The 17,619-nt window shown below is 44.9% G+C and overlaps 1 protein-coding gene across 1 annotated transcript in view; it reads right to left on the bottom strand.

Annotated features, from left to right (window-relative positions):
- Positions 1-12,889: 12,889 nt before the first annotated feature.
- LRRC47 (leucine rich repeat containing 47) overlaps positions 12,890-17,619 on the bottom strand; it is a 29,343-nt gene continuing 24,613 nt past the window's right edge. The window contains exons 5-7 of the mRNA XM_069742552.1: positions 16,857-16,959; positions 16,139-16,228; positions 12,890-13,253 (exon numbers count right to left, since the gene is read on the bottom strand). Of these exons, the coding sequence (XP_069598653.1) occupies positions 13,005-13,253; positions 16,139-16,228; positions 16,857-16,959 (442 nt within the window). The 3' untranslated portion in view covers positions 12,890-13,004. The remainder of the gene's footprint in view (positions 13,254-16,138; positions 16,229-16,856; positions 16,960-17,619) is intronic.

Genomic DNA, 17,619 nt, shown 5'->3' with positions numbered 1-17,619 from the left:
GTGTAATGCTTTACTCCACCAGGTGGTGGTGCTGCAGGATTCCCTCCCAGGTTACTGCTGATCACTGCGATCACAGGAGATTTATTATGTAGCATTAGTTTTAAATTACTGATTATCTCCGGACAATCACCTGATTATAAGTAGAAACATTGGGGATCACTAGTTTTCATGGGAATCCCCCTTAATATCAGAAAATCGGTGCAAATAGCTTCTGTTCTCCCCTCAAAATGGTCCAAGTTTACATAGAAGAAGCAAATTCCAGATGTTGGCCCCATTCTTATGAAGGGTGCAGGAGCATATCCAAACTGCTACCTTGTGTTCATATCAAAGCAGGGCTGTGGGCATTTCTTAAAGGACATCTGTCACCAGGTTTTTGCCACTCCATCTGAAGTAGAGGAAGAGACCCTGATTCCAGCGATGTATCACTTACTGGGCTGCTTGCTGCAGTTTTGATACAATCCCTGTTTTCTCTGCTGCAGATCTAGCAGAGCTCTAAATACTGAGCCCTGTATAACCCCGCCCCCACCACGGATTGGATGCTTTTTGTGTACACTGTGTATAGGCAGAAAGCTGCCAATCAGTGGCAGGGCCGGGGTTATACAGAGCTCACTAATACGGAGGACTACATGGCAAAAGGTTTAATAGTCCTCTAGTGATAATCTCCTACTGATAAAGCTTTTTTTTTTTTTTTAATTTAAACTACACCAAGCAGCCCTGTGATACATCACTGGAATCAGGGTCTCTGCCCCTACATTATGTTGCTCTCAGATTACATTGAAAAAAAAAATCTGATGACAAATTCCGTTTAAGACCTCCATATTCACATCAGATTAAAGTTAGCAGAAATTGCAGTCTTAGGTGGGACCAGCTGATCGTCTACTGTGTATAAGGACCCTCTTGAGAAGGTTTGGAGTTCACAGCTGCCATAAAGAAAGCTGTAACTGATCTAAATGACTCCTCCCTGTTGGTAAATGTGATATCAGAGCACAGTCCTCCAGATAAAGCTAAGAACTCTGAGACGGTAGACAGAATCGACACTACAGACAGATGATAGAGCACATATGTCAACTCTGGCCCACGGGCCAAATGTGACCCGCAAGGTATGTTCGGCACCCGACGGTGAGCAGGTCCGCTGAGTATATTAGGCCCGGCATCACACTTTGTGCTATATTAGTACCTAAATGCAGATACAGTTGAAAGCAATGATGGAGGAGGGAATGTCAGCTGACGCTCCCTCTTCCATCATTCCCCCTCTGCGTCTGACGTCTCAGCACAGCGGGTGCGATGATTATTATAATGTGCCCACTGTACAGAGATGTGTAGAGGATCTGAAGACACCATGAAGAGACCGAAGCAGCGGGGGAACGGGCAGAAGGGAGTATATTTTTTAATGTGGGGCCTATTGTACTGTGTGGAGCACTATGTGAGGCCATTATACTGTATGAAGCACTTTGTAGGGCACATTATACTGAATGGAGCAGTATGTGGGGCACACTATACTGTATGGAGCACTATGGAGGTGCATTATTCTGTATGAAGCTGTATGTGTGAGGCCATTATACTGTATGGAGCATTATGGAGGTGCATTATACTGTATGAAGCACTATGTCTGAGGCCATTACACTGCATGGAGCATTATGTGGGGGCCATTACACTGTATGGAGCACTATGTGGGGTGCATTATACTGTATGGAGCACTATATGAGGCCATTACATTGTATGGAGCACAATGTGGGGCCTTTACATTGTAGGTAGCACTATATGGGGCCCCATTACACTGTATGGAGCCCTATGTGGGGCCCATTGAATTGTATGGAGCACTGTGTGATGCTATTATACTGAATAGAGCACTATGTGGGGCCTATTATACTGTATGGAGCATGATGAGGGCCATGATACTGTATGGAGCACTATGAGGTCATTATAATGTATGGTTAACTATGTGGGGGGTTTTATATTGTATGTAGTACTATATTGGACTCATTATACTATATGGAGCACTATGTGGGGCCCATAATATTGTAGGGCGCACTATGTGGGGCCATTATACTGTATGGAGGATTATGTGGGGCCCATTATATTGTATGGAGGACTGTGTGGAGCCCATTATATTGTATGGAGGACTGTGTGGGGCCCATTATACTGTATAGAGGGCGGGTGTGGGTATTACAGTTGGGGAATCATACTGTGATGGTGAGGGAGTGTACAGTAGGGTCACCAAGAAGACCATGGAGAAATCACCAACCACACAACTGAAGAACCGATATCAAATCTTTGTAGAGGATGAAGATGGCACACCTAAGAATGAAGCAATACCAGCAAGCAAAAAAGAAAAGGGCACACAGCAACAAGTGACAGCAAAAAGTACAGCCAAGAAGCAACGAAGAGTGGTGGTGGTGGGAGACTCACTACTGAGAGGCACAGAAGCAGCCATCTGCAGACCGGACATAACTGCAAGAGAAGTATGCTGCCTTCCAGGTGCGATGATCAAGGATGTGACCGATAGGATACCAAAGCTCTTCAGCTCCAAGGACGTCCACCCATTTCTTCTGATACATGTTGGCACCAATGACACGGCAAGGAAGGACCTACCGACAATCTGCAAGGACTTTGAAGAGTTGGGGAAGAAAGTAAAGGAACTGGATGCACAGGTAGTTTTTTCTTCTATCCTTCCAGTAGACGGGCATGGCACCAGGAGATGGAACAGGATCCTTGATGCAAACAACTGGCTAAGACGATGGTGCAGACAACAAGGATTTGGATTCCTAGACCACGGTGTGAATTATTGGTATGATGGACTCCTCGCCAGAGACGGACTACACCTCAACAAACCTGGGAAACACACATTCGCCAGAAGACTCGCTACACTCATCAGGAGGGCGTTAAACTAGAAGAAGAGGGGACGGGAAGAAAAACATTAGACTCGAACAAAGACGATCCAGGAAAACATACTCTGAAGGGAGGTAAGAACATTTCTAAAACAATCCACAGTGAGGAGATTGGAACAAAACAAAATCCTCTAAACTGCATGCTCGCAAACGCCAGAAGCCTGACAAACAAGATGGAAGAACTAGAAGCAGAAATATCTACAGGTAACTTTGACATAGTGGGAATAACCGAGACATGGTTAGATGAAAGCTATGACTGGGCAGTTAACTTACAGGGTTACAGTCTGTTTAGAAAGGATCGTAAAAATCGGAGAGGAGGAGGGGTTTGTCTCTATGTAAAGTCTTGTCTAAAGTCCACTTTAAGGGAGGATATTAGCGAAGGGAATGAGGATGTCGAGTCCATATGGGTTGAAATTCATGGAGGGAAAAATGGTAACAAAATTCTCATTGGGGTCTGTTACAAACCCCCAAATATAACAGAAAGCATGGAAAGTCTACTTCTAAAGCAGATAGATGAAGCTGCAACCCATAATGAGGTCCTGGTTATGGGGGACTTTAACTACCCGGATATTAACTGGGAAACAGAAACCTGTGAAACCCATAAAGGCAACAGGTTTCTGCTAATAACCAAGAAAAATTATCTTTCACAATTGGTGCAGAATCCAACCAGAGGAGCAGCACTTTTAGACCTAATACTATCTAATAGACCTGACAGAATAACAAATCTGCAGGTGGTCGGGCATCTAGGAAATAGCGACCACAATATTGTACAGTTTCACCTGTCTTTCACTAGGGGGACTTGTCAGGGAGTCACAAAAACATTGAACTTTAGGAAGGCAAAGTTTGAACAGCTTAGAGATGCCCTTAATCTGGTAGACTGGGACAATATCCTCAGAAATAAGAATACAGATAATAAATGGGAAATGTTTAAGAACATCCTAAATAGGCAGTGTAAGCGGTTTATACCTTGTGGGAATAAAAGGACTAGAAATAGGAAAAACCCAATGTGGCTAAACAAAGAAGTAAGACAGGCAATTAACAGTAAAAAGAAAGCATTTGCACTACTAAAGCAGGATGGCACCATTGAAGCTCTAAAAAACTATAGGGAGAAAAATACTTTATCTAAAAAACTAATTAAAGCTGCCAAAAAGGAAACAGAGAAGCACATTGCTAAGGAGAGTAAAACTAATCCCAAACTGTTCTTCAACTATATCAATAGTAAAAGAATAAAAACTGAAAATGTAGGCCCCTTAAAAAATAGTGAGGAAAGAATGGTTGTAGATGACGAGGAAAAAGCTAACATATTAAACACCTTCTTCTCCACGGTATTCACGGTGGAAAATGAAATGCTAGGTGAAATCCCAAGAAACAATGAAGACCCTATATTAAGGGTCACCAATCTAACCCAAGAAGAGGTGCGAAACCGGCTAAATAAGATTAAAATAGATAAATCTCCGGGTCCGGATGGCATACACCCACGAGTACTAAGAGAACTAAGTAATGTAATAGATAAACCATTATTTCTTATTTTTAGTGACTCTATAGCGACAGGGTCTGTTCCGCAGGACTGGCGCATAGCAAATGTGGTGCCAATATTCAAAAAGGGCTCTAAAAGTGAACCTGGAAATTATAGGCCAGTAAGTCTAACCTCTATTGTTGGTAAAATATTTGAAGGGTTTCTGAGGGATGTTATTCTGGATTATCTCAATGAGAATAACTGTTTAACTCCATATCAGCATGGGTTTATGAGAAATCGCTCCTGTCAAACCAATCTAATCAGTTTTTATGAAGAGGTAAGCTATAGGCTGGACCACGGTGAGTCATTGGACGTGGTATATCTCGATTTTTCCAAAGCGTTTGATACCGTGCCGCACAAGAGGTTGGTACACAAAATGAGAATGCTTGGTCTGGGGGAAAATGTGTGTAAATGGGTTAGTAACTGGCTTAGTGATAGAAAGCAGAGGGTGGTTATAAATGGTATAGTCTCTAACTGGGTCGCTGTGACCAGTGGGGTACCGCAGGGGTCAGTATTGGGACCTGTTCTCTTCAACATATTCATTAATGATCTGGTAGAAGGTTTACACAGTAAAATATCGATATTTGCAGATGATACAAAACTATGTAAAGCAGTTAATACAAGAGAAGATAGTATTCTGCTACAGATGGATCTGGATAAGTTGGAAACTTGGGCTGAAAGGTGGCAGATGAGGTTTAACAATGATAAATGTAAGGTTATACACATGGGAAGAGGGAATCAATATCACCATTACACACTGAACGGGAAACCACTGGGTAAATCTGACAGGGAGAAGGACTTGGGGATCCTAGTTAATGATAAACTTACCTGGAGCAGCCAGTGCCAGGCAGCAGCTGCCAAGGCAAACAGGATCATGGGGTGCATTAAAAGAGGTCTGGATACACATGATGAGAGCATTATACTGCCTCTGTACAAATCCCTAGTTAGACCGCACATGGAGTACTGTGTCCAGTTTTGGGCACCGGTGCTCAGGAAGGATATAATGGAACTAGAGAGAGTACAAAGGAGGGCAACAAAATTAATAAAGGGGATGGGAGAACTACAATACCCAGATAGATTAGCGAAATTAGGATTATTTAGTCTAGAAAAAAGACGAATGAGGGGCGATCTAATAACCATGTATAAGTATATAAGGGGACAATACAAATATCTCGCTGAGGATCTGTTTATACCAAGGAAGGTGACGGGCACAAGGGGGCATTCTTTGCGTCTGGAGGAGAGAAGGTTTTTCCACCAACATAGAAGAGGATTCTTTACTGTTAGGGCAGTGAGAATCTGGAATTGCTTGCCTGAGGAGGTGGTGATGGCGAACTCAGTCGAGGGGTTCAAGAGAGGCCTGGATGTCTTCCTGGAGCAGAACAATATTGTATCATACAATTATTAGGTTCTGTAGAAGGACGTAGATCTGGGTATTTATTATGATGGAATATAGGCTGAACTGGATGGACAAATGTCTTTTTTCGGCCTTACTAACTATGTTACTATGTATGTTACTATGTATCATGCTGTGAGTGTGAAGGGTACTGTGGAGGATTTCACTGTGGGGGTATCATACTGTGTTTGGGGGCACTTTGTTTGCGTCTTACTTTATTATCTGTATTATTCAAGGTTTTTAGGCCATATGCTTTTTACTGCTCTTACATAAGATATTATTCCAATATTTTATTCTAAGATTCCTTAATTAAAATGTCCTTTGTTCATGGTACAAACCCTTTTAAGTCGGTTTCCATATCAAAAAGTTCATCGTTCTATTTGGTGATAAGGAAAACGTCCACAATTGTAGTCATTTTTTTTTAATAAATATCAAGTTTGGCCCTCGACTTTGTCAAAGCTTTCAAATGTTGTCCCCTATGTACTGGAGTGTGACATCCCTGTGCTAGAGTATAATGGATGTATAGTAGCTTGTATGAAGGGCAGACAGATCATTTATAGCATTATCTGTACACACTGGCATTCATTTCACATTAAGAACAAAAACTGCTGACAATAAAACGATAGCACTCAGTAATGGGGTCTACGGCCATTTTTAATATGAATATAACAAAAATTGCAGATGAAGAACCCCATGCTCATTGCCGTGCTGGCACCTCACCTAGAACCAGGTAATGACTATTCATGGTCACATATAAATAAACAGCACTAAGAGGGGATGTCCAGTGTGGGGTCTTCCTCCATGATCACCTGGTATACTGGGAAGGGGCCCTGGTTCACTTGCTCAAAATACCCATTGAAATAAATAGGCGTTCAATACTCATTGGACCCGTGCAAACGTCTGGAGAAACGAGAGGACATGAATTTACCAGCAATGGGGAATAAAGCAAAGTTTCACCTATAATACGAGCCCTTCAATAAATACACATACAACTACAGTATATACATATATACAAGATCGTATCTACAGAATATAATTATCAGTGAGGAATATGACCCACTGCCCAGTTAAGGTGCTGCATTAAGGATGGTGGAAGCGTGGTGTAACGTAAGTCATCGGTATAGCTAATGGACTTACACAATGTTCTCCAAATTGTTCCTCGCCAGCTGTTGGAAACTGTAGCCTACAACAAGGGTATGCTGGGAGTTGTAGTATCAGCACAGATTGGAGAACAATCAAACCACATAATGTTCTTCACTCAGTAGGTCCACATTTTTGCCTATTAATCGCCATCATAAACAATCTTAATGGAGGTGTCCTGTTCGGTGAGGGGACATGTCAGGGTCTCGGACGTGTGAGGAGAGAATAAAGCAGCATTAACTTGTAAGATCCAGTTAATAATCCTCTGATGGGTGTAGTGGTCCATTTCTAGTGTATTCATTTCTAGTCCCAGTTCTATGTCCACCTCTGCGCTCTCGCTCCAGGTGTCAGTTCCAAAGGCAGAGTCTCCGGAAGACCGTTTCTCTACACCTTTCTTTCTAGCATTAGGTTCCTCAGAGCCCCTCCAGGTTGAGAGTCCTCTTCTGGTGGTCTTGTTCCAGTTAAGACATCTCTGTGACTGGCCAACTGCCCTCCTGGTGAGATTAGACATCTGTTGAGCTTTCAAGTCTTTTCCACCACAACTCCTCGAGGTAATAACCAGTAGACAAGATCCATGGAGGTCTGGGGTCTCAGTCTTCTTCATCGCTGGTCTAACCAAGTTCTCTAAACCGAAGGTCTTGTTTTCCCAGGAGCCAGTAATAAAACTGACGATACAACCTGGAGAAGAAATTGGAGTGAAGGAATCTAGTTGATTTCCAGACTCAAAGTTGTCCGGGTTCCTTGAAAATGTGCTTGACCTCCAGCCCTCTTCATCCACAGGTCCTCCGAATAGAGTCTCACCCAAGAGAAGACCGGACTGATTGGATAAGCAGCCATCTGTCCCCATTGATTTGATGGGTGGTAGGAACTGACTTTGGGACATAGCATTCTTCCTGAGATTCCTCCCAGCTCCTGAAGGTCCTCGTTTAGCCAGGCTTGAGCAGGTCACCTCACAGTAGGACATTTTCCTACTTTCATGTGGTCTATAGCCGGATGTTTTATGGAAACGATTTGCAGGATAAGAAGAATCTTTCCCATGGTTTAATCCACATTTTCCCAAAGCCATTTCACTTTTCGGTTTCTTCTTCTTATCAGACCAGGCCACTTTTCTCTGCGGCAGCATCTTGCCGTTTAGCAGCTCGTAAAAAAAAAGGATTTCACTTCTCCAGGGAACTGCAAACAAACTCTCAACCTGAGCTGCTGCTCATTGTGTGTGGTGGATGATCTGTGCTCATTACACAAAACGCCTATTCATTTTATAGCCTCCAGTGACGTCAGCAGGAAACTCAAGATCCTTTCTCTTCTTTCTGTGGAGGATCGCATGAGCTAGCACACATCATGATTAATGCAGGCCCGGTACTGTGGACATTCGGCACCTTACACCGGCAGATAATCCATCATCTTTTATAGGCATGCAGGTAAAGCCGCCGTTAAGCGGTTTTTACACACATGAACATGTGGACTCCAGGATATTCTTTCGTAATAATTTTAACTTTATGAGTGTTTATAGTTTTTTTTTTTAAATGCATCAATGAATCTAGAATTAATAGGCAACTTAGAAAACACATTATAAAAGGACAAAAGTATTGGGACACCTCCACATTACAACTACAGGAGCCATTCTCATCTTCCATTGTTTCATAGACATTACTATGGAGTTGATTTGTGTAGTTATAACAGCTTCCACTCTTCCGAGAAGCCTTTCTACAAGGCTTTGGAGGCTTCTGTGGGAACATTTACCCCCTTCATCCAGAAGAGCATTTATGAGGTCTGACACTGATGTTGGAGAAGTCGGGCTCACAATCTCAGTCAGTGATCGCTCACACTGATGTATAACATGGCCGATGTATGCACAGAGACAATGGAGAAATTAAGTTCTCCATCTTCTATGCCCCTGTGATACCAATCTCTCATGAGAGAGAATCAATGACACTCAGCCCAAACTCTGAACCGAGCGCCATTAGCATAATCGGCCCGAGTCTCTTGCATGTGAGAATATACGCTAGTGTGACTCCGACTTTATAGTTCATCGTAAAGGTGTTGGAAGAGGTTGAGGTCCGGGCTTGGGGCGGCCGGTCATACTCTTCCACCCATCGCCTCCAACCATGTCTGTGGGCCTTCCCTAAACTTCAAGGTTACAGTTGTCCAAAATGTTCAGTGCTGAAGTATTATGTTTTCTCTTGGAAGGGACTTAAACCAAACCCTGAAAAACATCCCCACAGTCCAGTAGTGGCGGCTTTACACCACGCCAAAGGACATTTGGCTTTGTGCTTGAGGATGAAGCACCCGATGGGGGTGCAGTTATGGAGTCAGCAGAGCGGGGGGGCACTTGTTATTTAAGCTCTGTTAAAACATGGGTCACAATATACACTGCTCAACAAAATTAAGGGAACACACACGACAATGTAACTCCAAGTCAATCACACTTCTGTGATATCAACCTGTCCAGTTATGAAGCAACACTGATTGTGAGTAAATTTCTCCTGCTGCTGTGCAAATGGGACAGACAACAGGTAAAAATGATAGGCAATTAGCAAGACAACCTCTATAAAGGACTGGTTTTGCAGGGGGGTGAACAGAGACTATTTCTCTGTTATCTTCCTTTTGGGCTGTTTTGGTCACTTTTGCATTTTGTTATTGCTCTCACCCCTAGAGGTCCTGTATAGTAACATGAGGCGGTGTCTAGAACCCACAGAAGTTGCTCAGGTAGCGCAGCTCATCCAGGATGGCACATCAATGTGAGCTGCTGTGGCAAGCGTAGCTGTGTCTGTCAGAACAGTGCCCAGAGCATGGAGCAGTTACCAGGAGGCAGGCCAGTACACCAGGAGACGTGGAAGCGGCCGTAGGAGGGCAACAACCCAGCAGCAGGACTACTATCTCCTCCTTTGTGCAAAGAGGAACAGGAGCAGTGCCAGAGCCCTGCAAAATTACCTCCAGCAGGCCACTAACATCCAAGTGTCTGCTCAAACTGTCAGAAAGACGTCACGAGGGTGGTATGAGAGCCCAACATCCACAAGTGGGTGTTTTGCTTACAGCCCAACACTGTATAGGGCGACTACCATTTGCCAGAGAACACAAAAAATTGGCAGATTTGACATGGGCACCCTGTGCTCTTGATGAATGAGAGCAGGTTGACCCTGAGAACGTGACAGACATGACAGAGTCTGGAGACGCTGTGGAGAAAGTTCTGCTGCCCGCAACCTCCCCATGCATGACTGGTTTGGTAGTGGGTTAGTAATGGTGTGAGGAGCCCTCCATGTGCTCGCCAGAGGAAGCCTGACTGCCCGGGTACCTGGATGAGATCCTCAGATCCACTGTGAGACCATATGCTGGTGCTCTGGGTTCCTTTGATACATGACAATGCTAGGTCTAATGTGGCTAAAGTGTATCAGCAGTTCCTGCATGATGAAAGCACTGATGCTATGGACTGGCCCGCCCGTTCCCCAGACCTGAATCCAGTTGGGCACATCTGGGACATCATGTCTCGCTCCATCCACCAACGTCACGTTGCACCACAGACTGTCCAGGAGTTGAATGATGCTTTAATCAAGGTCTGGGAGGAGATCCCTCAGAACAGCTGTCGCCTCATCAGGAGCATGTCCAGGCGTTGTAGGGAGGTCATACAGGCACATGGAGGCCACACACACTACTGAGCATCATTTCCTTGTCTTGAGACATTTCCACTGAAGTTGGATCAGCCTGTAATTTGATTTTCCACTTTGATTTTGAGTATCATTCCTAATCCAGACCTCCATGGGATATTAATTTTGATTTACATTGATCATTTTTATATTTTATTGTTCTCCGCGCATTCCACTATGTAACAAATAAAGATTTGCAACTGGAATATTTCATTCAGTGATATCTAGGATGTGGTATTTTAGCGTTCCCTTTATATTTTTGAGCATATATTTTGAGAGTACCTTGATGTATGCCACTGCACGGGGGCAGTCACAGACTAAACAGAGCCCTAGTACAATAACAGTATATGAATCCATAGCCATCATAAAAAAAATATCCCAGTTTGTGTGTGACAGAAGCCGCTTTTTGCTTTGGAGGTGGCAGAGGCTCTATGACCTCCCACTTCTTTCGTCTAGAACCCGCAATATTAGATAGAAACAAAGCTGCAATACCAGACCCACCTCATGCACAGGAGTGGCGCTGTTTCTGGTAGAAAGTGGCCATACTTGTGCAATTACTTTAAAAAATAAAATCTTAGCATCCCCAAATCTTGTTTGATTCAGTCACATATCACACAAAGAAAGAAAACAATATGGGACGTGTGTGCCATGTCCTGATAGAACGTCCCCCCGTACAGAAGCCGAGCCGGACAATAGCATCCTTTCCTTACTCATCCAAGTCACGTCTGACCAGCAGCCATTATTACAAGAGCAAATAGTTACTCAACAGGTGAGGATTAAAGGGGAGTTCCAGTTTTTATTTAACACATGGGCAGATAACTGGTAGAGGCCCAAACCCTGGGAAGGAAGGGGCTATAACGTTTTATGTGCCTTTTGGAAAACGTCCATCTTTCCCTGATGCCAAGGAACAAGGACACTTGGGATTTTTGCAATTGCAAAGTTGTTTGTGTTGCAGTCGAAACGAGGTAGTGAGAACATCACAATTTTGCCAAAATTTAGAATCTTTCCCATAAGGGGAAGGAGAAAAAAAAAAGAAAAGGTACATGTTCAATTGACAAAGCTGTGTGATTGCAGTGTTCATTTATAGCCCCACATGTACACAATGCACCGCAGCGATGATGCAGACCATTAAAGCCCAGAGAACGTTTTGCGCCCAATGCACCACTTTATGCCACGCCGATCTCTAAGGGCAGCAAACATTTGTACCCGGTCTTATAAGAAGAAAAAAAAAAAAAAAAAGAATAAACGGCTCTTGGAGATTAGAGAACACGATGCCTGGAACAGAGCAGAGACAAAACATATTCTGCTGCCAAGTCTCGCTCGCTCTTGCACAATCCGGTGCCAGGAACTACTGTTACCAAATGCCCAGGCCTTTGTTACACCCAGAAGTCAATAGCTCCGGTGTGTCGCTGCCTGGACAGCGCACCAGGAAATGCACAATTCTAGGATTACCCCGAGAGGTGACCTAGTGACCGGCTCAGCCTGGAAACGCCATGTGTATTGGGGGCAGAAGGACTGGTCGGTGGTCAACATTGCTGCCTTACAGGATTGGGAGGGCTCAGATTGGACCAATGACAACATATACAAGCAGCTTTAGGTTTTTCAGCTTCCTCCTACACTCCAGGATCCAAAGGGCTATCATTTCTCCTTGCGGAGAGGGACATGCCAAGGTGAGGAGACCTTTAAGCCGCAATGCCAATTGCTCCTACACTCCAGAAACATACTGACAAGTTACTGACTATCTGATGGCTGATAAAGAAATTAGGGAAAGGTTGCTGCTGCAGCAATCTGCCCCCCAGCCGGAGCCCTCACTCATTGGAGACAGATCTGCTTTCGGAGGGTTTTTTCCGTCAATGTGTTTTAGAAAACATAAAAATAAAAACACAACCTTTTTTTTTTTTTTTTTTTTTTTAAAGCAGATGCTACAGGAAACACTCCTGAAAGTACAAAAAAAGTAAAAGGAAAGTAAAAATGAAAGTGAAAAAATAGTTAAAGTACAAAAACAAAAAGTTAAAAGGCAAGAAAAAAAAAAAAAAGAAGAAGAAACTTGTATGAAAAATTTTCTGGATTTTCTATAAAAATTAATGGATGAATGTTCCCAGCAGTTTATGAGGATTTTTAGAGCGGATCTCTACGTGAACCTGTACGACTCCTCAGTATTCAGAATCCGTTTAAAGCATACACATGACCACTGCAGCCAATCAGCTCGGTATACAGACTCGTACTGGTGGTCACCCAAAGCAGGGAAGTGGTTGCTAGGCAACTTTGCCCCCCAAAGAAGAACTGTGAGAAATAATCAGGCTGCGCAGCGTTATTACCATGTATACAGTATGGATGTAATTACAGCAGGGTGGCAGCGCGAGGACAAGAGTAAAACATAAAAGGTTAATAAAAAATAAATACACTGATCGTAGTGAGCAGCGCTGCTAACGTACGACCGCGAACGATGAAGAACTCAGGTTCAGGTCGGTTTTTGAAGGGTATAAAACTTTGAGGTTTCCGTCCACATCAGCCACTCGCACCTGCTCCAACACAAGATGGCGGCTGCCCTCCGCGTCCGGGCACGGCGCAGCCGCCGGGTGGTCATGGCCGTCACCTCCTCTGTCAGCCTCCGAGTCTGAGGTGACTTCCTCCTCTTTGTTCTCCAGAGTGAATTTATTCAGTTCTGCCATTTTCTGTATAAGGAAAAACACCAATATCAGTACAATAATATATGACACACAGTCCTGACGCTGTGCTCCATGCTGCACCTTGCTCGGCTGCGAGTGGCCGCTTTGGGAGACGTGAACTGGCTCGACCAGAATGGACAATGGTGGTGATGAAACAATACAGTAATTTACTATCTTAAGAAGCTGCTCCCCTGAAGCTCCCGGGAGCCGTGCACCTGTACTTCGTGATGGACATTGCACGTCTGACGAGAATCTTCGTGTTACCATAGAACGGATTCCAAAGGAACGGCAAGATCCTCAATTAGTGGAACTAAGGAGTGAAGACGACACCGCGCTATCCGGGGAATTGTGCTCATTTCATGGACGACTGATGCTCACAACTTGCTTGGAACAAGGAGGCAGGTGGTTGGATTTTTATATTTATGGTTACATTTAACTAATGCAATTTACAGACTGAAGGGGGCACTACTGTCTAGCAATGTGCAGGGGATATGTGACTCAGATAGAAGAGGACCCTACTGTCTAGCAATGTGCAGGGGATATGTGACTCAGATAGAAGAGGACCCTACTGTGTAGCAATGTGCAGGGCATGTATGACTCAGATAGGAGGGGACCCTACTGTGTAGCAATGTGCAGGGCATGTGTGACTCAGATAGAAGGGGACCCTACTGTGTAGCAATGTGCAGGGCATGTGTGACTCAGATAGAAGAGGACCCTACTGTGTAGCAATGTGCAGGGCATGAGTGACTCAGATAGGAGGGGACCCTACTGTGTAGCAATGTGCAGGGCATGTGTGACTCAGATAGAAGAGGACCCTACTGTGTAGCAATGTGCAGGGGATGTGTGACTCAGATAGGAGGGGACCCTACTGTGTAGCAATGTGCAGGGCATGTGTGACTCAGATAGAAGGGGACCCTACTGTGTAGCAATGTGCAGGGCATGTGACTCAGATAGAAGAGGACCCTACTGTGTAGCAATGTGCAGGGCATGAGTGACTCAGAAGAGGACCCTACTGTGTAGCAATGTGCAGGGCATGAGTGACTCAGATAGAAGAGGACCCTACTGTGTAGCAATGTGCAGGGCATGAGTGACTCAGATAGAAGAGGACCCTACTGTGTAGCAATGTGCAGGGGATGTGTGACTCAGATAGGAGGGGACCCTACTGTGTAGCAATGTGCAGGGCATGAGTGACTCAGATAGGAGGGGACCCTACTGTGTAGCAATGTGCAGGGCATGAGTGACTCAGATAGAAGAGGACCCTATTGTGTAGCAATGTGCAGGGGATGTGTGACTCAGATAGAAGGGGACCCTACTGTGTAGCAATGTGCAGGGCATGTGTGACTCAGATAGAAGGGGACCCTACTGTGTAGCAATGTGCAGGGCATGTATGACTCAGATAGAAGAGGACCCTACTGTGCAGCAATGTGCAGGGCATGTGTGACTCATATAGAAGCGGACCCCAACTGTGTAGCAATGTGCAGGGGATGTGTGACTCAGATAGAAGGGGACCCTACTGTGTAGCAAAGTGCAGAATACGGGTGACTCAGATAGAAGGTGACCCTACTGTGTAGCAACATGCAGAATACGGGTGACTCTGCTATGAAGTGACCCTACTGTGTACCAACATGCAGGGGTAAGTGCAACTTGGATATAAGGGGGACCCTACTGCTTTCATTGTTAATTTTTTTTCTTCCAGAAATAGATTTTGATAGTTATATACACATACCTCCCCCTATAATACTACTATAAAAAAAAGTCCCATGCATTGTATAGATTGCGAACACGTGACCCATCAGTATGGGGATATGCAGATATTTGACCGTCTACTGTAAGTCTGTTCGGACCTGAATTTGGACAGCTTTCACATGATTTCAATGCTTTCTCCCCTCCATATCTCCAGGACATAACCGTTCTTCCTACATGTCACTTGAGAGTAGTCCAGCAAGATAACATTGGCTCTGCCTTCTGGGGAGCAGATGGGATTCCTAAAGCACCCCACCATAAATATTAATTATGGTTTGGCCAATTCTTCGGAAGGTAGACATCTCTCATGACTCTATACAAGAGCCACAGCCAATCAGGAAATGTCAAAACCAGGATACAAGTCTAATGACCAATATGCTTCTGAGAGACCCTGTCCCCCAACCTGGTTCTCCGCCTGTACCAGGCCCTCATATCTGCCCCCAATGACGCCCCCATCATTACTGCCCTAGTTAATATGTAGAGCACATTAGCAGATCTCTCCCAACACATCACAAGCCAAAGATGTTCCACTGCCGGCGGCACATCACTGTGCATATCAGAAGAGATGAAATTACAACCTGGCAATGTCCTATTTCCATTGAAGACACAGCACATCCAGAAACAGCACCCTGAGGTACCTCACTGTACAGAGAAACGGCACGAGTGAAAACTAGGACGGAAAGCAAAGACTCCTCCATACAGATCACTTTCTCCGAGATCCTGTTTGGACACAAGTGGGGGAAAAAAATTCTGGAAAAAGAATAACACTTGTGACTCAGAGGTGTTTTTTGAAGTTTCTCAGTTGTTGAAGACTGTATTGTGAAGTTCTGCAGCAGCTGAGGTGCAAATCGTAGGAGCTATATTGGTAGCACAAGGACTTCTAATCACTTAGGATGCAGATTCTCTGTAAAGCAAATGGTCAGGGGTCCTACAAGAAGTAGGTCAGAACTTCCCATTATTACCAGGCCCTATAAATCCTAACCGCTGCTGTGATGCTGGGATTCCTACAGACTGCAGAGCACGTACCATCTGTCATGGACCTGATCCATAAAGTACATTCTTACCCAAGAGTATTTTAGAAGACCAGAGAGTATAATACCAAAAAAAAAAAGCAACAGAACAGAGAGATGGTAAAAAGCAGGACTCACAGCAACCAGGGCGTCCATGACGTCTTTACAGATCTGCAAGCTGCTGGAACTGGTCACCTCGAGGAGAAGGTCCCGGGTGGACTTAATGATCTGGGAAAACATATAACATTGTAAGCACCCAAAACTAAGAATCAAAGTCTGCACTCACAGCAGGTTAAATCAGAGATACTGGGTGGAAAACCACAAAACATGCGTTTCTTCAGCCAGTATTATGGATTTGGGTGCTCCTTGTGAAAAAACAGGGTCCAAAATTCAGTACAACGAAGTAGAAGTAGAAAGGAGCACTCACCATCCAGAAGAAATGTTCAATCTTTATTGCGGCATAAAATGTATAGCAAGGTCTCACAGAAGAACGTGGGTGTCACGAGACGACGGCCGTTTCACGCTGCTGCGCTTCTACGGGACCCGTAGAAGCGCAGCAGTGTGAAACGGCCGTCGTCTCGTGACACCCACGTTCTCCTGTGAGACCTTGCTATACAATTTATCACGCAATAAAGATTGAACATTTCTTCTGGATGGTAAGTGCTCCTTTCTACTTCTACTTCGTTGTACTGAATATAACATTGTAAGTTGTGACAAATTTCACTGGTACCATAACTATTATCACTCATCAGTGGGAGGCGTTGGGGACAGACTGGGAATAAGTGTCAGTGGCTGGAATACCAGAACCATACACCCATCCTACAGAGGAAGTACAACAGAAATGTCAGCACCGTACCTTGGTCTTGTCGCTATTTGTGATCGGTGGGAAGGAGATGACGGCATTTTCGGCATCTACCAAGCACGGATAGTTCTCTTTGCCATCCAGTAAATGAAGGTATCTGGGGAGCAGAGGACCATCATCACCTCTATACACAGACATGTATGTAGCGCCATCTACCCCACCAGGAGACCCAATATAAGAGAAGCAATCCAATGGCCTCCCCCACCCGATACTCGGCATCTGACATTCATTAGTATAGGACACGTGTATCATACTGGCCAAGCATCCGATGGACGCCAAGTCAGGAGCATCTCTCAGATGCAAAAGTCAGAAGAGTTGGACAAACACTTGAGGACCTGAAGAAACTCAGAGATAAACTTTTGCTAGGGAAATGCCATCTGACAACCACAGCCATAATGTATTCATAGCAAGCAGCCCATCAGATATTAAAAGGCACTGTGCTGAAGAGGAGCAGTGTCTGGCACCAATCACATCCTGCCGTACCTCATTTGCTCTGGGGCCGCATTCCCCTTGCGCCACACCGGGCCTGGGGCCGCATTCCCCTGCGCCACACCGGGCCTGGGGCCGCATTCCCCTTGCACCACACCGGGCCTGGGGCCGCATTCCCCTTGCGCCACACCGGGCCTGGGGCCGCATTCCCCTTGCGCCACACCGGGCTTGGGGCTGCATTCCCCTGCGCCACACCGGGCCTGGGGCCGCATTCCCCTTGCGCCACACCGGGCCTGGGGCCGAATTCCCCTTGCGCCACACCGGGCCT

This window comes from Ranitomeya imitator, chromosome 10 (assembly GCF_032444005.1).
Source record: "Ranitomeya imitator isolate aRanImi1 chromosome 10, aRanImi1.pri, whole genome shotgun sequence".
Lineage (NCBI taxonomy): Eukaryota > Metazoa > Chordata > Amphibia > Anura > Dendrobatidae > Ranitomeya > Ranitomeya imitator.
Note: the sequence above shows the minus strand (reverse complement) of the source record. Positions and strands in the feature narration are given on the sequence as shown.